This window comes from Pelmatolapia mariae, linkage group LG10_11 (assembly GCF_036321145.2).
Source record: "Pelmatolapia mariae isolate MD_Pm_ZW linkage group LG10_11, Pm_UMD_F_2, whole genome shotgun sequence".
Classification (NCBI taxonomy): Eukaryota; Metazoa; Chordata; class Actinopteri; order Cichliformes; family Cichlidae; genus Pelmatolapia; species Pelmatolapia mariae.
In genome coordinates, this window is record NC_086236.1 from 7,262,064 (window position 1) to 7,286,391 (window position 24,328).

Consider the following 24,328-nt stretch of genomic DNA (forward strand, 5'->3'; position numbering starts at 1 on the left):
TTGAGAGTCACATCATTAGAAACGAGCCTGGCTCTGTGTTGTAGATATAATTAAAATCTGGAGTTTTGAGCAAGTTGGTATAATGAAACCAGACTCGTGCCAACAGGTCTTATTTCTGATGTGCTGTTAGACAGTTTGACTTTGGGGGGGCTCTATGGGAGTAGGGCAGGGGTGGGCAATCTCAGTCCACGAGGGCCGGTGTCCCTGCAGGTTTTAGATGTGTCCTCGAACCAACACAGCTGATTTAAATGGCTAAATTAGCTCCTCAACATGTCCTGAAGTTCTCCAGAAGCCTGGTAACGAACTAATCATGTGATTCAGGTGTGTTGACCCAAGGTGAGATCTAAAACCTGCAGTTACACCGGCCCTCGTGGACTGAGATTGCCCACCCCTGGAGTAGGGTCACTTTGGGAGCAGCCTAAAGTGGCCGTTAGAGGAACTGCTGTTTGGGGTATTTTGGGGGTTGGCTTAGTTTTTAAGCTCTGAACGTTGCTGCTTCACCGATGTATGGGATTTGTTGAAAAAAAAAATGAGCAGCTACCAGTCAGGTTGACATCTGTGAGAGCCATTCATTCCTCTTTTGAAACGACTGCAAAGATGTTTGCTTGTGGGAACATCAGAAATCGCTCACACGATGTGACAACAACACAGCGACCCACTGGAAAGCTGATAAAGTTTCAAAACATAAACTGTAGACTACACATGCCGTAATCACTGCTTGCTGTTTCATTAACCCTTATCAGTGAGGAATGGTATCTAAATCACTCTTCAGACTAAATGTGGGGCAAAGGCAGTGTTTATGTGGAACCTGAGGGGTATACTACCAACATAGTTCAACAAAGCCAGGATTTCTTTGCTTTAGCTGGCTCTAGCTGGACTTTCTGTTTCAGGCTCTGTGTACACTCACATAAAAAGGGTGTGTCAGGCATCACATGACTCTTCTTCCTCAGAAAATGATCCCCGCGAGAGATGTTATCAGATTATGATGATGATAAAATGGTGATTTAAAAATCTGTAAAGAACATGAAAAATGCAACAGTGAAAAGCAACAACATTGCAAATGAGACAAGCTATTAATGCTGCAGAAGGTCATTAATCTGGTGATTTAGCACCCAGAGTGATAAAATAAACAAAGAAATCGAGTTTTCTATGTTAATGCTGATTTTTATCAGTGCTGCTGTTTTATGTCTAAGATGACAGCTGCACATTAGAGCTCTTTGGACTGGACACATTTAAGCATTGAATGTTACTGTCTCATAGCCTAATAAAGGAGTCATGGAAATAGCTTTAGTTTCCTGGCAGATCAAAGTGAAATTAATTTGAATGATTAAACAGGTATTTTCACTGTGTGTCTGTGTGTTCTTGTAGCTGCAGTTCAGAAGTGTAAAAGGGACCTCGCAGCAGATTAGAACCGACTATAAAGACTGTTTTTACATTTTCTACATCACCAAATTAACACAAACACAATCTTGTGATAATGTTACAGAGTTTGCGTTTTATCCAGCGGTTTTACTCAGGTACAACTTAGCAGCTTGCACATATAAAACATATTTGCCCGGCAGATTATCCGTATTACACTTAAAGCATGTTATAAATAAAAGAATCAGTAAAAAATGTGACGCGTTCAGCCAAAACTTGCAATGCAACCTGCTCCTAACCAGGTTAGGTGTTCAGCATGAGTTGCCATGGTGATTTAGACACTTTCATGACACAGAACTTAAATAATCGAATCATAAAAGAAAACAAACATAAATAATCAGTCTGACATTTTATTTTACTGCCATGCATCATCTGTTCAAGCCTTAAAGTGTGAACCTGAGCCAGTCTTTAGTGGTTAGTTCAGAGGAAACAGCTTAAACAAATTCTTGAGAGTCATATCTCAGTTAATGTAATATCTCAGCTGGTGTAAAGATTGTATAGAAGATTGTATAGAAACACATTTTAAGCCTGTCTTAGGGGTAGTTTGATCTATCCAAATAATATAATGTTAAAGATATGGCATTGAGTTTTTATGGTCCCGTGCAAAGACTCAGAACACTTGTTCCCATTTACAGCAGTTATTTTAGTTATGCATGAGAAATGTTCACTTTAAACAAGAGGACACAGGATAAAAATGCCACACAGTCCCACATGAAATGGGATACCTGACCATCCTATTTATAATCAGCTACACATCAAGCTACATGCTGTGTTGTATTTTCAGTTGCGCTTCATTACTTCATGTTCGGATGTAGTTTTCTGGTGTCTGGAGATCTTTCCACTTTGCTGGACTCTTTAATCTTGCAGACTGGTAAAAATGATCCTCGGAGGGGAAACCAGGTAGAGACAGACCTCACGTAACCTCTAAACTTCAGATCTAGGTCATCTTCCCAGTGATTCTGTGTGAACATGAGAATCACAAGTAGCTGAAGACTTGGGGGAGGGGATGAGAGCGGTACATTAAACATGGGGGGTGGGTTTATGTCGTGGAAGCTGTCAATTACTGAGCGCTGGCATCCAATAGATTCATTTACCTTCTTTGTCTTTGAGTAAAATTACTCAAAATTTGCTTGACAAAATTTCATGAAAATTGGTGAGGAGGTGGTGTTTGGGTGAAGGAGTAACCCATTACATTTTGGTGCAGACTGGATGACTTTAAAACTGGGCTAAGGCACTGGTGCTCAAGGTGAACTGCTCTCCCTGAGAATCCTTCTAGTTCTTTGATGAGAGAAGGTTTGAATTTTAATCTCCATTTTGCCTTTTTAAAGGCTATTGAGGGTTTTCCTGGCTCAGAGTGGGCCTTCAGTGGAAGGTCATTAAACTCGGGTGGTCTGCAGAGAGTCTGCATTGTTGTTTGACAGAAATCTTTGCGTTTCCCCTTAAATTAAACCACAAATCCTACATGATAAAGTCTTAGTAAAGGAAAAGCTTCACTATCAGTACATGAGTTATAGGTTAAAAATAGAGGTGTACAATTGTATTTAAAAATTCAAACGCTTTAGAGTCCTCTTTTGTAAATAAAAGGAGGGCTTTTTAATATCTCGTGTACTTGTCATTTACACATTCATCAGGTTATTTTGGAGAGTGCTGCTAGTGCTGGTTTGAAAGCTTTATTGTTTAATCTAAACGCTTAGTTTCAGCTCCTCTTCCTCAGAAAATTGGTATGACGATAATGCTGCATTGCTGGTGTAGACCTCTAAAGTGCCATCAACCGAGAAGCATCAGTGTAGCTGCCATCATGTAGCTTCAAACTTCCATTTAACGCATTAATATAACTGAGAAATACATTTTATAAAATGCTTTTGTTGGGTGATAAAATCAGGACTTTAGCTATGATTTTACATGACTCTTAATGCCCATGCAGTCATCTGATAACAAAAACAGCAGTGTGTATAGACCTGTATGTGGAGTAGGAGAGAGGCAGATAGATGCAACGTTATCCCCTTTATCTGTTTACACTAAACACACACTGGTTTCTCATTTGTTGAGGAGATGTTACTGTTGGGATTGAACCATAATTCACTGCATCATCACTTTTTGGTATACTGGGATACAATCCGGACCTGCACTGGGTAGGGTTGGGTTAATGCTTGAACTGATGCTAGTACCTGGAATTCAATGCTAGTACCCTTTAGTATTTAGTATTTTGCTTATTTTGGCCTAAGCAGATAAGTTCAGACCTCCCGCCCCCAGCCACCTCCTCCACTTTATCAGAGGGAATACCGAGGTGTTCCCCAGCCAGCTCAGAGATGTAATCTGACAGCCTGAAGAAGATGATGCCAGTGTCTCACTAGCTGCATCATGTTCATTCATGGATTCACTTTTCAGGCTATGAAATGCAGTACACTCTTCACCTTTTGGTTATATTTTGTTTGATCAGGTGTCTGATGTGTTGTCAAGACCAGCTTTGCAGTTTGTGCTACAAATTTTGCAGACAGCGTTGTGTAACCTCGCGCAAGATTACTTTGGGCTTGCCGCAGCAACGATTGCAGTTTGTTTGTTTGTCAGCACGTTGCAGGAGTGACGTCACTAAAAGCTGTTTTTTACGGTTTATTAAATGCATGACATTTGTGAGGTTAATGAATAAATGAGAAAATAACGGTTTTGTTGTTTTTTTTTAATAATCAAGTAGCGTTATTTGACATTTTTCTCCTTCATGTGGAGATTAGTACAGCTGCCTGCTGTGACCAAGAAAAAAAAAAAAAACGCCCGCTGTGAGATAAGTCAGAGTCAAAACAGTTTCAGGCAAGAGCCAAACAATGAGCTAGAAGAAGATATAAAGCTCTGAGAAGAGTGGGCGAAAATTCGCAGTGGGTTCACAAAATCTGCAGGGGGGCGACGCCACATTACACACTGTCGTTTGATCCATTATTGTTTTTATAAAAATATTTTTCATATCTCCTTTAAAGTCTTAACAATCATACAAGCTGGCTCCGTGACAGGAGACTGTCAGCGCAACACTGCTTCATTTCTTGCAGGTACATACTTGGTGTTGCATGAAGAATTCTTTAATGGAAAAGACTTTTAAGGCCTTCAATTTCTTCACAGACTGAGTGTTAAATTGGCGGCTTGAGCCTCGTTTAAGATAACAGGAACACCTTTTTTATTGCAGTTTACGTGGCAGAAAACAACAACAATGCGTCGCCTCGTCTTCTCCAGTGCAGAGTTCCTGACTCTGAAGTGTCATTTGTCTTGGGCGGTAAACACCGCCAGCCTATGCATCAGAATACAGAAAGCACTCCCTCGCTGAAGACTGCAGCAGTTGTTGTTTGGTAAACTGGGCGGACCAGCTGAGGCAGGAAATGCGTCCGTTTGGATTCCTGTTTAAGGAAAGCAAGGAGCTTTATTGGAGTGTGAGTGTGAGTTGAGCTGTATTATCTTTTGATTCCTGAGAATGAATGAAAAGAAGATCTGACATCCTGTTTTTCAGCAGCTCAGACAGTCATCCTTCTTTCGACCTCAGGGCAAATTCTGCAAATTTTTTGAGACTCATCCATCTTTTTGATGACCCGGAAAATGCGAGACAGATGCACCGTGCAGCATGGACTCAATGCAGAGGGCTTCAGGCCCATAGAGGCTGACCGCTGAAAGCGAGCAATTGAGCAAAAAGAAAGTGGCGGGAATGTGTGAAACTGACTCTTTTAACTTTGTGAAACTCACAAAGTGGCATTGTGTCTGTGTTTGAGACGCCAGCTGCTATTGCTGGGACCAGACTTAAAGGGAGTGGCTTTGATTTTAATAATTTATGGTGGTCTCATGGTCCAGTGACAATATCACATTTACCACTCCTCCTCCCCATTTACCCAGATCTCAGTCCTTGATCAACGTTACAGCTGCAAACAACAGCCTTGGCGTTAGCTTTCTTTTATGTTCCTCTTTCTTTACACAGCAGTTTTTGCTGGTAGCCATTCGTTGTGTTTGCGATTAGTGATCGTATGAGTGGCTGATCCTCGCTTTTCCCTCATAGCACAAAGAAACTGTAGAGGAGGAAAAACAATATACGCTTTTCAATTTAAAAATCCCGGAAAAACATGAACATTAGAAAAATATCATGTTTTCTTTTTAATGAGAGACATTGTAACAATATTGTGGTGAAATAATGAACATGTGACTGAAATGCATCACTTTAACTGTTTAGGAATTTGAGGCATTTTTATGCACAGGCCATCATTTTCAGGGACTCAGAAGTAGTCCGACTAATAACTGATAAGCAGCATCATGGCCACAGAAGACCAGTCCCCTCATTCTGTTAATTCATGACAAATTAAGTTGATTTCAGGTGCTGAAATTGCAACAGAAGCGCCGAAGGGATGTCAATATATGTGAAGGTGGCCATCTGGAGACTGAAGAGCCCAAATAATCCAGTCAATTAGAAGGAATCACAGAGGACAAAGTGGATGATCACAGAATTATTATTTAAATTTTCGAGAAAAAAACCCTTCACAATATTTAGCGTGTTGTCAAGAACACTGGAGGGAATAGAGATTGAAAATGTGACGTCATTGAGGGGTTTACCCGCAAAGGATTGTGGGTATCCGTGGCAAGAGGTACTAGCGCAAGCAGGCTTTCAGTTGAAATCAGTTACACAGCGATAAAAAGAAACAAAAAATGCCAAGAAGCTGTTGTATTATTAACTGCACAAGCCGGGCGAACGCCAGCCGCGTGAAGCCGACGGGTAAAGCAATGGTTTTTTATCAGATTCCGGCGTGGAAGAGAAATTGTCCAAGCCATGTCTCGGAAGTCACGAAGAGGCGACGGATGGCCTGGACAGTAAATATTCAGCTTTGAATAAATAGGGAATTGTCCTGACAGAATATTGCGTTTCGCTTCTGTTATTACCATGGTACATTGACAAAAACATATACTTTTATTCACAGGATAAAACAGTTTTTTGTATCACTAATTGCCCAGTGCGATTACAGCATACAATATTATTGTCACTACTACATTTCTGTAATGCGTACCAGAAATCATTTCCACTACTAATTAATTACCGTTGAGCTCAAAGTTCCTATTAATAAACGGTTAACGAATGTGTATTTATGAAGACGATTTGTGAGACTGGTAAACTTACCTTTGTTCGTACGATGGTCTTTCGTTCTACACGGTGCATTTCAAGGTCCTGTACCCATCCGTCGGTAAACTGTACCTGGGCTTGTTGCAGTGACCTGAAGTTACTAAAAACTTCATGAGTGTATGCACTCACTCCAAGAACCATATAATCATAAATCTGAGCGTGGTGAAAGTTGGGCAGCACGCTGACGTCTTTTGTCCACTCTGTGTGCTCGTAAGGGTCTAACCCAGGGGTGGGCAATCTCAGTCCACGAGGGCCGGTGTCCCTGCAGGTTTTAGATCTCACCTTGGGTCAACACACCTGAATCACATGATTAGTTCGTTACCAGGCCTCTGGAGAACTTCAGGACATGTTGAGGAGCTAATTTAGCCATTTAAATCAGCTGTGTTGGTTCGAGGACGCATCTAAAACCTGCAGGGACACCGGCCCTCGTGGACTGAGATTGCCCACCCCTGGTCTAACCCCTTCACTCCTTTGAATTTTTTCCTCGTACCTTTTCTTTGCCTTTTCGTCGAGTCTGTCTTTGTACGGGCCGGCATTGTTCTCCTTCGTTTTGTACATTCCTCTTTTGGGGGGCAAAGAAAAAGCAAGAAGGTATTGAAACCGGCGAATGAACATTTTGCGGTGCTGCAAATGCTTGCATTTGATGCGGTACTTTGATTGTTTTGCCACGGGTTCCCGGCATGCAATACACGAAAGTCACGTGGTCTGTCAATCTCTATAGGTGTATCATTTTTAAGGTCCACAATCAGTCGATCTCTCACTGAAGTGTTAAAAACATCCTTCTAGTTAAATTTTTTGTCCACTTGCTTCTGAGCCTCTGAAAATGAGGCGCTATGTATAAAAATGTCTGTAATTCCTAATGCAGGTGATGCAGTTCTTTCTTGAATTACAGCAGAAAGTCTGCAATTCGCATTTTGATGGTTTATACACACCACAGTCAAAGTCGGAGGCAAAATTGCAAGAGTTGTGTCATTGGCCAAATACTTTCACTGTTCTGTGCAGCACTGTGGCTGCACAGCTGTTCATAAGCCGGTTGTCACGAGAGTCTTTGCATGTACGAGGGAAAAATGTCAGCTAATTTAACACTAATTGTTTTTCTTTCCCCTCACAGTTTCAGGAGCTCCAGTTTGACAGGGAGATGCTGCTGACCTCTAACCGGAGTTTGGCCGAGGAGAGCCTCGCTCGGCGACCTCGCCTTAATAACGGCAAGCTCCAACTGGCGGAGAAATACCGGGAACTGTCCAACCTGGCAACCACATGCTGGGAAAAACAGAGTCAGCTTGGTAAGTTTGCCCCCACCGCCGAGGAGACAAAGACGGGGAGGGGGGAGGTCAGTTTTGGGTTTTTCCTTCTTTTTTTTTGTTGTTTTTTTGCATGGATGGGGTGCCAGCGCAGAATCACTGTCAAGACATAAGTCAAGACGAGTGTGGTTGTGATGACAGGGTCACTGGTTCAGAGTCCAAAACCGGGTGGGTAAATATGGGCTTTCTAAGTGAGAGTGCAGCACTGAATTTTTCATTTTTCTGATGATAGCCACAGAGATTTCAAAAGGTTCAACCAAAAGAAAAAATTCCTCAAATCCAAAGGAAAGGTTTCATCCCAACCACTTAAGGTTGAAACTAATTACACACGATAACCCACAGCGGCTCCTCGTTGTCTCTTCCCCATGTGATTGCACTAAGAAACACACACTCGCTGTCGCACACTTTGAGACACAGAAAGCAAAACTAAATTTAAATCACGTTTGACTCGATGCGACACCCTCGCTGGTTCAGAGGATGAGATGAGGGAAGTTTCACGTCGGGAGTGCAGAAACACTTCAGAGTGTCAGCGAGACGAGCCTTCAACCGCCTCGGCGTGACTGGAGTTCGGTCATGGGAACGAAATGGAGCATATCAAATGCCAGCAGGAAGCTTGCAGCAGTTGTCAAGGAATTTGTGGGGTGAAAGGGGTCTTGTCTTTGTTTAGGGAAGTCATGCTTTTGACGGCGCGGCAGCAGCAGAGGATGTCCTCTAAGCCATGCTCCTAAATTTTTAAGCCTCATGAACGAGTTTAGACATTCCTCCAAGAACAGTTGATAAAATAAATCCTGCTGCATGAGTTTCCATAGGTAACGGCGGCTGCTGCTGCTTATTTGTAAACCTAATGTGTGAGTTTGTATGGATCAGGTCTAGTGCGTGGTTTCTGACACAGCTGCCGGCCAGCGGTGGAAGTTGGAACTTGGGTGGAATTTTAAACTTCCTGTCAATGTGTGCACGTTATTACACAGATGCTATCCCACCTCCCCTGCAAAGCAGGATGGGCGGGGGTCCGTACTTCCTCTCCAAAACATCTGATTCTCATTTGGTGCTGGAGGAGTGTGGAGGGCGTGGGTGGGGGTGGTATGAATGAGGCGAATAATCGTAGCGGAGACAAACGTCGGAGTGGATCAAGGCAGACAGCTGTATTGTTTAATACATCCTGCAGTTTGGTGTAGGGAGCGCTGGCCTGGGTGAGCTGTAGTTGTAGTCCCCGGGTGGAGCTGAGGCCTTGAGTGTTTCTGCTTCAGTTTCTCACAAATATTATTGGCATTGTTTTCCACTGCTGCCTTCTCCTGTTACACTAGAAACCAAGAGCTCTGACTTCCATGGGATGGCCCTAAAAAACCCACTAAAAACATGAACATATTGTGGCTTGTTCAGAAATATTTGTTGAAGATGTTCTTTTATGACAACCATCAGGTTTCTAGAGAAAAGGAGGAACAACACTAATGAGCAGGGGGAAATAAATGAAGGGAAACTTGAGATCGTTGGAACGTGACACAAAAGAGGAGGACTATGTTGCCAAAAGAGACTCCAAAGCTGGGATTAATGTTCGCAGATCACGCCAACTTAACTGCCTAACCAGACCAGTAAGATTTACTAGTTGGACCTCTTTAAACGGCAATATTTGTAAACATAAAAGTTACCTGTGTGTGTGACAGGTGTGGAGGTGAAAACTAATCCCTGGACCAGTCTCCAGTTGCACTGAAAACACAAATTAGCCCAAATAGAAACTAGTGTTGGTGTGACTTTGCACAAACTAGGTAGTGTTTAACTAGTAAACACTGATAAGGTACACAGTACTGATGGGGTACTTATAGATGGCTGCCCACACTCAATCAACAGCCCTGTTTCAAATTTAAAAGTAGTCACCATGAAAGAGAGGGAAAGAGGGAAATTACTAACGGCTACTAGAGACAACTAGTCTACATCATCCATTGGTTACTGAGGTCCCATTGTGCAGCCTCAAGCTGTTACTGTGTTAACATCATAGATCAAGTGTGCAGAGGGTCAGTTTACCACTGCCTTTTGTAGCCGGAGGAGTAACCCCCTGCTGGTCAGTAGAAATAATACAGCTTTAACCCCTTCATTTAACAAACAATTCAAGCCAAAGGAAACCACAAGGCTTGGTTAGGTTAACACATTTCCACTTCTGTTATAGAATTTCCTTTTGGGTTTACCAATATAGGTTAAAATTACATATTAATCGGTATACGTGAACCTAACCTTAAACAGGTCACTGGGAAACTGGCGGATATTTAGAGGTTGAGCCACTCATGTGTTAGACTCACTTTTCAGACTGAGAACCTCTGACCTTGAGGCCCAACAATAAGACATTAATGCATTATTTAAGTACTCAGCACTCTGTGTCTGGACCGCAACCACATTCGAACTCCGCCTTAGTTTTGATTTCTGCTACTCGATTTCTGTTACTGTATCTGTGCACAGACAGGCAGGCATGTAACTAGAGACTATCTTCTGATGGGATCGCTGCAGCTGTGGCGCCACTGACTTCTCTGACCTCATATTTAGATGCCACATAAAGAAACTTTAAAGGGACACTTAGATGTATTCAATATACATAAGAGTTGGCGACTGCCACCCTCTGCAACCCAGATAAGCAGCAAAGAATGGATGGATGTATTAAAATATGATGTGAACATCATGGACACAGACCCCTTGGCTGCCTCCTCCTTCCGTAACCATTTACTCACTACTTCAGTAGCCATTTTCACACTGAACCTTTATTTTTCCCCAAACTAAAAACCCACCAAATTATTAAAAAACACATTTGTGGCCAGTTTTTCTGAGCGTGTTTTCCATGATGAATTTCTTGTGGCTCAGAAGATGGAGGGAGTTGTCATCTACTCTAAAGGTCAGTGCTTCAGTCGCTCGCACCTCCATATGAATACCTGAGCTGAAAAGGTCCATTTGCTATTTACAGATACTTAAAATGACAGCAGCTTCAATCGGTCACGATATATGAAAGCAGCGGTAACTGTAAGTTGTTTTTAGTTGGAAGTCGGTCCACAGTCACAGGCGCACGCGTGAAAAGAAGTGGTATCTTGGCTATATTTTACTTGGACAGCCTATTACCAAAGCAGAAGTAGTCCAGCGGATTCAGGTAACCGTACTGAACAGCATTTCTCAGTCAAGTCATAAGTCACATTGAAATCAAGCTCAAACATCAGCTGATAGCATTTCCCATTTCCTGGATTATAGATTGCATTTGAGGGGAACAAATCTCTGAAACTGTCGATCGGCTGTGTTATCAGTTCTCTTTGTTTGGGGGTCGGGGAAGAGGCTTCTTGGGCTGAATCTCATAATACTTTAAATTATTTTTTACATTTTACAGTCTGGATGCCTCTAGTTTCATGTCACAAAAGCAAGTGAAACATTTGCTCCATTAACTGCATCGTTCTTTCAGTATCCTCATAGTCTTTCGTTAATGAGAAAATAATTACTGCAAGGAAACACTACCTGATAGTGATGTTCCCTTCGCCCTGCCTTCTTCTGGGCGACGGTTCACTTCATACCTCGGTTTTTCAAATGAGGCATTAAAAGCTTTGCTTGGGTATCACAGTATGGAAAGATTGAATTATGGGTACAATAACGTGGACGTTTGACAAGAGCTATATTTGTCCTTATTGCTCCATACTGCTCTGCATTGAAACACAAGAATGATGCTGTTTTCTTCTTCTGTGTGGGTCGTCGGCTTTTGAGGAGACTGATGTTTGCCCGAGGCACATTAGCTCCAGTCTTATAGAGTGGTATCATGTATGTAGCCATCGAGTGCATATTTAATTAACCTTTCAGTGGTTTTCCCCTGGGTTGACAGCTTTGCGGTGGCCCTCAGCTAGGGAGTTGGGGGTGGGGTATCTTTTGCCTATCAGCTGCTCTTTTTTTCAAATTCAAAGCTGAGCAAGAGTCACCCCCCATTGATTTATGTGGATTAACCCATATATGGAAGACTTTATTGCTCTTAGAGCAGTAGTTCTCATTTTTTATTGATGCCTAAAGAATTCAAACCCAATGATTTTTAAATTAAAATGGTCTAAGTTGAAATTCACATTAAATACAGATTATTGAAATTGCCAAACGTCACCAAACTCTTGTTTAACCTTATATTTTTCACCCGGTTGGCCTCAACTGACCTGCAGTGGCTCAACACTTTGCTGGTGGGGCCCATGGTACATTTTGAGAAACACTCTCTCCTACAGTAATGCAACGAGCTGTCTTCATTTAAAATAACCTTGTCTTTATGTCGGTTGTCTCTGCTTCCTGCTTGCCTCTACTGACTAGAAGCACAGAGTGAAACAGACATGCGGTGAAATCGAGAGCACAGGAGAGACTCTTGTATTGTGGTGAAGTTAAACTAGTACACAAAGAGTATAAACAGTACACATGTAATATATCATCTTCACTTCATGCTCATGAGAAGCATTTGGTCAGAAAGACCGTGATAAAACCGAGAGCAGAGGAGAGAAACTGTAAATGAGGACAAAACACATTAGAGACCCTGAAACACAACCCTGAAATGAAACTAGTGCACATGTTTAAAAAAAATAAACAAAAGTAATGCACAGTCTTCACATGAGAAACGTGGTGAAACCAGGAGCAGAGGAGAGAAACCAGCTGTAAAGACTGTACTAGTTTCATTTCAGGACCATGGAAGCAAAGTGTATATAAAAAAACATAAATCTAACATTTTTGGTGTCTCTATGGAGGGACAGTCTGTCAGTAGTTGGTGGGAACATTTGTGTGTATATTTCTTTATTTTTCAGTGATTTCTGCTGCGAACATTGGCAGTATGCAAGTATAAATAGTTAAAAGCTGCTTTTGTCCCTTTCTGGAGTCAAGGGCCCATTATTTTAATGATTACTGATTGGTTTCACAGTAGATCTGCCACCTTAATTACTGCAAACTGGAAATATGTTGTGTAAGGTGCCAAATCTTGACTTGTAGCAATAGTAAATGAGGAGCACATGAGCACAAAATGGCCCTCTGGAAAGCGATGGATGATCTCATAGTCCTTGCCTGTTGCAACTGGGAACCATTTTACCCACTGTTAAGGCTGTAAACTATGTAGACTTCATACGAGGTTTGATTTTGAAGAGATATCAAAACTTTTGCCAAAGCTGAAAACATGAAAATGAGGCATGGCAGCTTTGTAACGCCGTTTGTCAGCGCTGCGAGCGGAACGGTTGCTGGCACCAGTTTAATCAAACCGTTGTAGGTAGTCGGATCGTTGCGGATCGTTTGAGGCCATTGAATGTTTTCAGCTGTTTGAATTCTGTGGTTTACTAACAGCGACCTGACTGCACCTTTTTTCTTTTATATCCACGTGCCGATCGCTTTTTTACATTTTTTTAAATTTTACAGAGTAATAAGAATGAAAGCGCAGATATTAATTTCCTGTCATAAAGCAATTTATAAAAGCAGTGGCCTCTCAATAAATTCTCTTTACACCCACATGTTTAGGACAATCAGAGGTCAGCATTAGACGGGACTGTACTTGCTGTGTCTTGTTTCATACTTGTAGCTGGGTGTGGTCATTAAAATGGGATTATTGGCTTTCTTGTTGCTATCATAGCAGATCTAAATGAATGGGAACTGTGAGACGGGGCTTTTATGTTCCCTTCCTTTGTGGACCCAGCTGACTGAGACTATCCAGCACCTCTCCTGCTGGAGAACAAAGTGCCTAACCAAGCTTTTTGTTCGGGACTTTCCATACTCTGATTTAAATAAAAAGGATTACACCCTCTGACTGAAAGTCAACAAGTCACTTGTGGGTTTGAATGATTTAAAAGAGCTGAACGTTTCTTCAGGTTTCTCTGCGTGTGGATTTAGACATTTATGAGGCGCTTGGCATTCTGATACCATTCGCTTTTTGAATGTGTTAGTTGGCTCAGTGTCTGTTGCATATTTTAGAGATTCAGAGGAGTGAAGTGGTGTCAGAGGAGATGCAGAGCAAAGTGAAGATGCTGAGCGTGTTGCACTCAACTTGGGTGCATGTTTTTACCTCCGCTTTCAGCTCGAGGGCTGCACGTGAGAGTATTTAATCCAGGCTATCGGTGTGACCGTTGTTGGCTGCTTCACCACTTGCCCTGTACTGACCTGGTGGTGTTTAAACATTTTCTTTAGCAGCTCACATATAACTTAATGTGCATATCGATTTTCACAGGGGCAGCACTCTGAGCAGAGATATGCAGACCTCCCTTTTCCAATGCACAAAGCAACCAGCAAACACAATGAGGGAAGCTAACTGTCAACAAAAGACAAGTGGGAGCAAATCACAGGTACAGACGATCAACCACAGTTGGAGAAAAAATGAGGGCGGAGCAGACGGTCACAAAGGAGGGAAAAGTTAGATTAGACATAAGAGAAAACTAACCTTCAAAGTAGAGCAGGAAATGACGAGAGAACAAATGCCACTAATTTCAAAACAGAAATCATCTCAAACACCCAGGACGCCAGAAATATGAGCTAAAATCCCGTCACCAGGCACCCACTTGTTTTTGTTTTTGTTTTTTTTTCCAAGCGTGTTCAGTCTGTCCTCTTATCCAAGATACTTTGCTTTGGGCCACTAAGGCTTCTGAGAAAATTCAGCACCACCACATTGTGTGCACCACAGTGAGGTGGTGATTTTTGGAGGGGGCATGCAAAACTAAACATATTTCTCGATGTATAATGGTGACACTAGTGGGGACAAATCAAAGCAAACATCATCTTGTCTTCACTAAGATTAGAAACTAGTGACCAAGCCCACGAACGCTCATAAGGAAGGTTACTGAGGTCATGAATCATGAAAGCTGATGGTTCAGTTTCTCATAGAGGTCTATATGATTGGACCTTTTTGCTGGTGGGGTTTTTGTTGGCACAGATTGGACCTTTGTGGGGTGACTAGGCACATAAGCACAGTGAGTCTGCATACAGTAGGAATCAGAGTTGGCTCATTTGACAGAAATTTTGGGCCTATTTAACAAAAGTGATTTAAAAACCTATTTTGACCTAGCAGGCCATCAAATGCAGTTTTAGATTGTCTCTCTGCAGGTGGATCTGATTCCTGTTGGGTTTGTATTTATTTAAAAAAAAGGCATCTGTATCATTGTAACAAAAAAGCAAGTGCACAGCAGCAGGAGTGTTCGAAATGGGCAAAATCCTTGAAATAGATTGACTATGAAGCTGCGAGTGGAGGTCTTCAACTTGTCGGGCTCCAGCATTAGAGAGCGGTCTTAAAGCCAAGTTTAATCCCATGAGCTGTGCTGACCGTGGAGGCTGGAGAAACATCGTTAACCCTCAAAAACTCAAAGAGCAGAGAGTGAGGGGGCAGGGAAAAGACGTGATCGAAGGGCCACACCACAGCAGCAGATGGGAAAATCATCTTTACACTTCAAATCTTGTTTCTTTGGCTTTCAGCAAAGTGCTAGTTTCTGTTTTGAGCATTTTTAGAAGAAGCTGTGAAGCTGTTATCACACTTGTATAGCAGTTTGTTGCATTAGAGAGGACAAACACAAGGCTTGATGTGCTGCAGGGAGTCTAATTCACTGCTGCCGACTTGCTAGTTAATTTTCAATCCTCTGATACATGCAAGTCCTGCAAGGGCCACATCTGCAATACCGTGACCTATTTGTGTGTGATCGGCGACAGATCACTTCCCCGACATCTTGAGCTGCATTTCTTAACTTGATTTCTTGTGTCAGTGCAGCAAATTTAGCAACCTTCGAGGGGAAAAAGATCGCATTAGCTCTTGTGGAGCGTTGGCTTCCACATGTTTGTGTTTCCAGCTGCTGCTCCATTAGTCGTACTCATTGATATTCTGCAGCCTTCGACCCGAGAGGACATTATCAGCAGGTCAGGCGTGCAGTGTGCGGACGTGTCGTGCTTAAAGGCACGAATAGACTCTGTAATAAAAGCCATTTCTGTTGGTCATACAGAGTAAATCGGTTCACTCTGGATGTGCATTCCCAGGTCACTGATCGGCCGAGCTAACGTATCGCTTTTCGGCATGCACACTGGAGTTATGAACAATTTATTTATTTTTTTTTTTTTTAGCATGGTTCACTGGGTTTTATTCATTTATTTCTGGGGATAAAAGCAAAGAAATAAAGGTTGAATAGAAATCATCAAAAGAGAATAAACACTGTAAAGATAAAATGGAATCTGGCACAGCAAATAAGAGAACTGCATAAATAGGATGATGATAATATTCATTTAACATCAATAGCAGATACATGGAAATCAAATTTAGCCCTGACAGTCTCACAGAAGTCTCTGTGATGGAGTTGCTTTAAAATCGATCTGAGAACAATCCCTCAAATATGAATCCAGCATTTTTCAACTACTCGATGTGTTTAAATCATCATTAACCATACCAAATATGTGATTGATTTATTTATTGGCAAAATCACGTATAATCACTTTTGATTCTCCAAAAATGGATTTACAGGGCTTAGAATCAAAGATTGTGTTTATGGCATGAATTTAAAATAAAGATCAATCTGCATAAAGATCAGTCTGACCTTTCAGTTAAGAGTCTTTTTAAGCTAAAGCTTATATCTCTGCAGTGATGTGGTGGAGCAGGACAGACGCTGTGGGCCAGTTATTCTGGAAGCCAATGAGCAGGCTGACTTAAAGTGTAGGTAATGCAGCTTGTTTCAGACGGTGACATAGCTGCACTGGTGCTTATTATAAATCAAATTAGGATTATTTTGTACTGTGAACCATGCTAAGCTACTCTGGTAGACACCCAAAAGCTGAAAAGGGCAGAATCGTGATCCTCTGTCCGCTGTGTTTACCTACATAACCACACACACCTCTACATGTGTTAGAGGAACAGGTGGGCTTTTTGACTCACTGCTCTTTCAGAGCCCACGGGTGTTTTGGACTTTGCCCTGGTGCACTTACTCGACCGAAATAGAAGGTGCTAATCACACCCACAATACCAGAGCCCAGGACCTACCACAGATCACTGTGCTTGTGCAGCGAGAGAAGGGACTTTCTGACTTTTGGTTGCCGCGATGCGTTATATCATACTCGTGATGATAACGATGCACACTTTCGGTCTCTCCTTGAAGGCATCCTTTTGTGTCACACTCTGCTGTAGACGTTAAGAGTGTCAGAGAGAAGTGTGAAGTCTAGGTTAAATGTCTGATTGTCTCTTTCAGAGAGTGAAAACAAGTTTCAAGGTGAGGAGAGATAAAACTGATCTCTCATTTTCATGTGCAGCGTTAAGGATGTTTCTGCCTGCCGATCACAGCGGGGACCTGCACTGCAGCAGTGTTCGTTTTTTGTTTTTTGTGACTGCACACTTGTCTGCAGAGAATTGACTTCACAAACTATGCACGCGCCCAGCACGTGGACTTCGAAGATGTATAACTGCTCTTAAGATCTGTTAATCTGTTTAATTCTGTTAATCTGAACGTTTTCAGTTGGAGAAATGTTTCATCACTCATCTGTGTGACCTTCTCAGTCTCAGCTGAGCGCGACCTTATAGATGGCACAGCTGCAGAACGACCGAAACTAGCGCCACCGACTAACCATGTGCGATGAGTCAGTTTCACGATCGGTAATATGGAAACTGTCGCGACTATTGATCAGTGGCTGGGAGTGCTATTCACAGAGGTTTGGGCAATGGCGGTTGAATGGTTACTACCTTGACTGCCTACTCAAACCGGCGTTTCTGTCCAGGATGTGCACACAATGACTGTAAAGAGCCTGTGGGTGTAAATAGACTGCAGAGTTCTGGCCTGATGCTTAGCCAGAGGTTATTATAATTCACAGTAGTCCTCCTTACACTCAACAGCGTACACTGTATTGCTCTGTTTGCACCGAGGGACCCGATCCCAGGGGTGGTAGCTTGTGTTGGGGTTTGAAAGACACAGAGACACAGTATCTCAGCTGTTCTCATACTCCTGACACATAAAGGATCATCTCTGGTTTTCGCCTGGGCAGCAGTTATCCTTCTTCTCTCCTGATTCGCCTCGAGCGTTCGTTAAAAGTGTCCTCCTAGCAGGTTAGGTCTGCAGCATAAGATAACACAGTGAAAAATTAACCACCTTCATTATACTGAAGGTCGAACTTGAAGTTAGCTTACTAATCCTCTAATCCTACTGATTTCAGCTTCTTCTTCCACTTTATGGGAAAGATTTAACTCTGTTTAATGTACCTCAGTGCTCGGCGGTGCCTCAGCGGGGTCTGTTAACATGTTGACATCAGCTGTTTGCTGAGAGCTTGTTTCTTTGCCTTCACGGTAACTGTCACATCGATCAGTGTTCCCGCAGCACCAGGCCGATAACAACACGATGCTGGTTTTGACTGCACATCATCTCAGATCAGTGTAGAGGATTTTAATGCTGACTGCGAACCTGCCCCGACTCCGTGGGCGTCCGTGTAGTCGGAGCTTTAAGGGGCATCGGTGTCTGACGAGTCGAGTCGATCCGGGTAATTTGTTTTGGCTGTTGAACTGCAGACCAGTCCAGACCGAATATAAATAAATAAAACGGTGATTTTTGAACGTGTTCAGTGCTGCGTGTGCAGACGGAGCCGTGACACTGTGCGGAGATGAAATATGATGCTGAAAACAGAAGATTCAGTTAAATGTTACCTTCATGCGACCAGGTGGAGTAATTTTTATCTTTGACCATTAATTCATCAAACCACCTCTCCTACAACTTCCCATAGTTTATTTTACAGGATTTGGCCCATTGATAACTGGATAATGGAAAGTTCTATGAAAAATGTGCATGTTTTTGTTTTTTAAAAACTTTTTTAGGCTTTTATTTCATTGATATTTTCTTTTTCTTTTTTCTTTTGTTTCTGCACAACATATTTTAAATATCATGTTTGTTTAGATTTAGTAATTTTGAAATGGGCCATTTTGCCACAAGCAGCAGACATGGCTCTGTTACACCGTCTTGTTCATCTTTCAAACTAAATCCAAATCACATCAGTTAAAATTGCCCGTTAACATTTTTTCCAGATCCAAAGCTCAGTATAAAAATGCTTTTTTTTCTCCCCTTGTCTGACCAACAGTTTAAAATTCCAACTGTCTAACTTGCTTAACGGAAAAAGAACAAATTATTAACAAATGGAATCAGATATTTTTAGGCATTTTAATTAATGACTGATTGTGTGCTCAGTTAGCGATTAACCCTCAAGCAACAGTCCTTATTTTAAAGGCTCTTGTTTGTATTTATCTTGCCCACACATATTCAGAAATTATTTGATGTAATAATCGTAGTTTTCAATCATTTTTATACATAATGGCGTTAACGAGACAAATTCCAACATCAGCTTTGCTGCTTTCGTTCACTTGGGCCATGAAGTGTCTGCCTCAAGGCCTCTGCAGCCGTAAAGCTGCCTACTTTAGGTCTGTTAGCGTCGGTTCACTGCAGAATATCGCAATGCACAAGGAGACGTGGAAAATTAAAGGCTAATGTTATAAATGACCCCACACAACTTCTGTTATCCTTGCCATGCCAGTTCCTGTTAGAGACGAAGTCGTGATAAATTTTGAACATCTTTGAAAAAGGCCCTGAAAGGTCAAAGCTGATTTTTCTTTTTTTTTTCCATTTATCTTGTTTTTGTCCAAGTATCATTAAAAAGAACTCAAAATATATTCAGGTGATCTTTTTGGGGGCGAAATAAACAGCTTAATCACAAGTCAGTATTGGCAAAAATAAATTTTCTTCAACTTTAATCACCAAGTAGTTTTATCCTTAGAGAAAAATGTGCTTATTCTTTTTTGCCTATAAGTAGACTGTCTGAGATTCAGTCCCTTCCCCGATACCCTGATACAGTGGAAGTGAAGGAAGTTTAATCCTGACGCCACAGAAAATGACTCCAAGGAAAAAATTTTAAATTTTATCTCCTGAATAAATGAAACCAAAACTGCCTTGAATGTGTATTTCTTCCTTTGAAGAAGAGGGGAACTGTGATCTTTGTGAACTGACCCTTTAACAGCAAAACGCCAAAGCGAGGTCATGCCGGTCCGTCCATCTGTCCATCTGTGAGCCCAGCCCTCTGTTCAACCGCCTGTTCCCAGAGGAGGATTTAAAAATGTTTTGGTGACCTGCTGAACTGTGTTTACGGTTCAACTAGAGCAGGGGTGTCAAACTCAATTGCACAGGGGGCCAAAACTCAAGGCACACTTTAGGTCACGGGCCAAACAAGATAAACATTTATTGAACACACTAAAACAATGTTTTTTAAACATAAATATGAATAAAAACAGACAGGAATATTATTCCAGATTAAATAAACTTAAAAAAATAAACTTTAACTTTAAATATTTTGCTCTTTATAAAACTATATCCTGTCAAAATTATGCAAGTTAGAAATATGAACATGTTGCCAAAAACCCCAGAAGAAAATAAATGAAAATATATACAAGGTTCGAGCTGCATGTAGACGGAGCTGGGGCATTGCTTCAGGAATGGAACTAATAAACTGTGCGGCCCATTCAGTGTCGTACTTTCCCTTGAGTGTATCATTACACTGCAGCTCCATCTGAATCTGCACAGGTGCAGTTCAGCAAAGTCCGCTGACTTGGTTCAACATTACTTGGGAAAGTGAGGCAGGTTGCACTGGTGCATTTGTGACAGCTACACTTGAAATGCCTTCACCGCATCATACATGCCATGTCCATGAACTGACAGATTTCCTTGCTGAGCTCAAAAACTCCATTGAGAATTTTTATCCCAACTCAGCCAACGGACCTCTGTATGATGAGGAATGTCGGCAAACTCTGAATCTATTTCCCACATAAAAGACTGAAATTGACAGTGATTTAAACTTTTAGCTCAGATAAAATTTACGGTTTGCGTCACGGTGATCATTACATGCTCCATTTTTAGGATTTTACCATACAGCCTTACCTGGTGTATGATGCAGTGATATGCTGTTAACTCACCGGTACAGTTCTCCTGCATCTTTACTCGCATCCTGCTGACTAGTCCGCTTTTTTCACCGCACAACACCGGCGCTCCATCTGTTGTAAGTCCAACAAGTTTGTCCCAGGGCAGTTTCATGTCGGTTACACTTTGACATACGTTTTAAAAAAATGTCTTTTCCTGTCGTTGTCCCGTGCATCGATTTAATGTTCAATATTTCCTCTCCAAGGATGAAGATGGCCAGCTGTGCAATGTCCATCATGTCTGTACTTTCATCCACAGCAAGAGAGGATGCAATAAAGTTTTTGCTTCTTTCACACAACTGTGTTCTTAAATCAGTGGCCATCTCACAAACCCGATCAGCAATCGTATTTCTCCTCGGGCTCAAATGTGAACCCGAGGAGAAACGCAGACAAAAATCTGCCTTTTGTCTGGACACAAGACGTCGCACAGCTTCATCACGCAGCTCTTCAGAGTGGTACCGGGCTGATTTGGCTGTCTCCTCTGCTACAATAAAATTTGCTTTCACGACAGCTTCACTTTGTGATTTTTGCTCTGGTGAAAAAGGTCTGCTGAAATGTCAGATTCTTCTTTAGACTTCTACTTTCTGTAGTTTCTGCTCTGCATTTAGGTTTTTCAGCTTACGTTTTGTCTCGTAGTGCCATCTTGAATTAAAATCCTTAATTACAGCCACATTAGCTCCACTAATAAGACACACGGGTTTACCGGCAATGTCTGTAAACATATATTCAGTCACCCACTGGCGCTGTAAGGCTCTGCTTTCAGAATCAACTTTTCTCTCCACCATTGTGAGCGGCTAGCTTCGCAATAACAGAAGTTTGACTTGATTGATGCGGGAATGTTCCCAGTTAGCCTAGCGTTCAGCAAGGAGGCTGCAGCGCTGCATTATGGGATCTGTAGTTTGTTTATTATTAGCGCCTCACATCACCGGGCCATGCATAACAATAATAATACATCTATATAAAATGATCTCGCGGGCCAGATATAAATGTACGCCGGGCCGGATGTGGCCCGCGGGCCTTGACTTTGACACATGTGCTCTAGAGATTCTGCTAAGAAAGAAATGTTTAGTTTAAAGGTTTATCTCACTTTCTGCTGTGTTTAGTCAAATTAGGAAGCAAAACTTGATTTACATAACATTAAATTCCAGATGGAGCACAGTGTGCTGCACAAAGTGTGAACTACCACCGAGCATGCAGGAAAAAATAAAAGAAGTGAACCTTTTCCAAGCCTGAACCATAAAATAATGGTCGGAAATTATAATTTTTTAAAAAAATTTAGTGCTTATTAAACCTTCAGACATATTAAAAAATTAAATTCAATTTGCAAATATTGGCTGAAGTATAAAAGGTAAAGGCAGCTTCACGTTTCCAGAGACGGTGACTGTTTCAGTAGAGCACAGTCGCAGTGTTGAAGTAAAGAAATCAAAACACAGAGTGATAAAAATGAGGGTTGGGTTTTTAAATTGATCAAAGGGACCGCGAATAACTTCAAGGAGATCATTTAAAGTCTTTCGAGTCTTTTACTTCCTCCTTTTGTCTGCTCCCTCCTTTGATTGTCTGCCTCGCCCTCATAACTCACCTGCGTTTAAGTATTTCCACCTCCGCTTCCTTCCTGTGGATCAGCCCCTCGCGCCTCAGGCTTCTTGTGCCAAAACAAACAAGACGGCTTGTTTCAGACAGGATGAACTGAAGTCCAGCAATAAGACAGACGAAGATTATTTTGAACTCTGACACATGATCTAGTAGAATCCAAGAATTAAAATATGGAGCTGGAAATGAGAGAAGTAGAAGTAGACAGAGGATTAAGAGTTACTATAGCAGAGCAGTCACAGCAAATACACACTGATGTATTCACATGGGTACATACAGCATCTGTACTGAGGTGAATCCATGCCAGGCGATGCAAATGGATACAAATTCGCAATCTGCATTTGCTTCACGCCGGGTCTTAAAAGCCCATCAGCTTGGATTTTCCCATAGATTGTCCTGACAGCACGGTTAAGGACAGTCTTGCTGTTTATGGGCAGCTGGGTGCGAATGATTCAACTCCACTTTTTTATAGAAGCAGTAAAAAAACAGTTAGGGCCTGGAGAAACAGAGAGCGACATCGTGGGAGTTCTTGGTAACTTCTCAAAAAATGTTACGGTAACCTGAATTCAGCCTTCAGTTGTACTCCTCTAAATGCTCATCACATGGTGTTATGAGTGAAGAGTAGAAGCTAAAACGATATCATTTTTGAGTTAAACATACTGCTCCTTTTTTTTTTCTTTTTAGCTTTGGGAAGAAGGAGTTCACCTCTGCGCTTGCCTCTATTAACCAGCCTGACCTGTAGGGCTCTTACATGTTAAATTGCTTTCAGGTTTGTGAGTGGGAGTGGGAGTAAAATGATTTTTACTTTCAGCCTGCACTCCTAAACGTCCCTTTCAGCAGTTTGATTTATCTCAGATGATGCAGCATCCACAGATGACACTGAAATTCCTGCAAAGTGGCGTTTCATAATTGAGCTGTGCACTGACAGAGGTATGATTCGTATCTCTGCCTTATCGCCATTTTAGCTGGAAGAAATTTGGAGACATCTACTAACAGATGGCATGATGTCGATTTCGGAGGGACTTAATTTTACTGAAAATTGTTTGCGGCATCACACGAGAATAGATAGAGATAGATAGATGGATTCTGTTTGCTTTTAGTGTGAAGCGTCCACAGGAGGGCAAAAAAAGGGAGGCTTGGGAAACATTAGAGTCGCAGTGCGACTGCTTCAGCGCCTCATTGTCTCATATCAGCTCCCAGGCAGGACGTGCGACTCCATCGCCGATACCATTCGCTCGTTAGTACAGCTGACAGCAGCCTCCAGGTCCACCCCCCATCAGCTCCTGAATGTAGGCCACATACAGCTGCTCTAAGAGCATTTGTTTGCTTGGCTGTCACCTCTCATTACACCCCCATCTCCCAGCATCTGCAGCGTGGGGTCAGCAGCAGGGCCATGCCTGCTTTTCACTACACCTGAGCGGATGTTTGCGAGCACTAGAACGTAGCGTGGCGTGATAGGTTATTAATGTGGAGGTGACGGTGGTATCCGTCTGTTAAGCGATGGAGTAAAGACCCCGTTTTCAGGTCCAAGTATCTCCGGTGATGTTCAAACAGTTTAAGACTCAAGCATACTTCGTGAGTAGGACATCTTCAGCCTGAAAAGAAAATAGTCGCTCTCGGGCCGACTAGGTTTAGAATCTGGACCTTTTCACTGTGAGTAATCCGAAAACGTGCCGAAAAACAGTTACTGACTAACCTTGTTGTCGATGGGCTCAGACGTCCTCTTGGCCTGAAGTTTCCGGCGTCGTCTTCCTGCCATATGATGCCATTTGGACCATTTCTAACCCTCAGAAGTGCCTCGCCATGTGTTTGCTTTTGGGAACTCAAGGAGTGTTTAGACCTGGAATCAGCTAATAGTGCCAGCTTAGCTCTGATGAAGCTTTTCATTTCAGAATCCCGGTAACGATGATTATCGCATTTAAAGATTGCGTGACTGACTTCACTGCTTGGGTGCTGACATTCAGT

At 42.1% G+C, this 24,328-nt stretch overlaps 1 protein-coding gene across 1 annotated transcript in view; it reads left to right on the forward strand.

The window, feature by feature from the left end:
* vps37d (VPS37D subunit of ESCRT-I) overlaps positions 1-24,328 on the forward strand; it is a 46,876-nt gene that overhangs the window by 2,884 nt on the left and 19,664 nt on the right. The window contains exon 2 of the mRNA XM_063488266.1: positions 7,668-7,839. Coding sequence (XP_063344336.1) covers positions 7,668-7,839 — 172 coding nt within the window. The remainder of the gene's footprint in view (positions 1-7,667; positions 7,840-24,328) is intronic.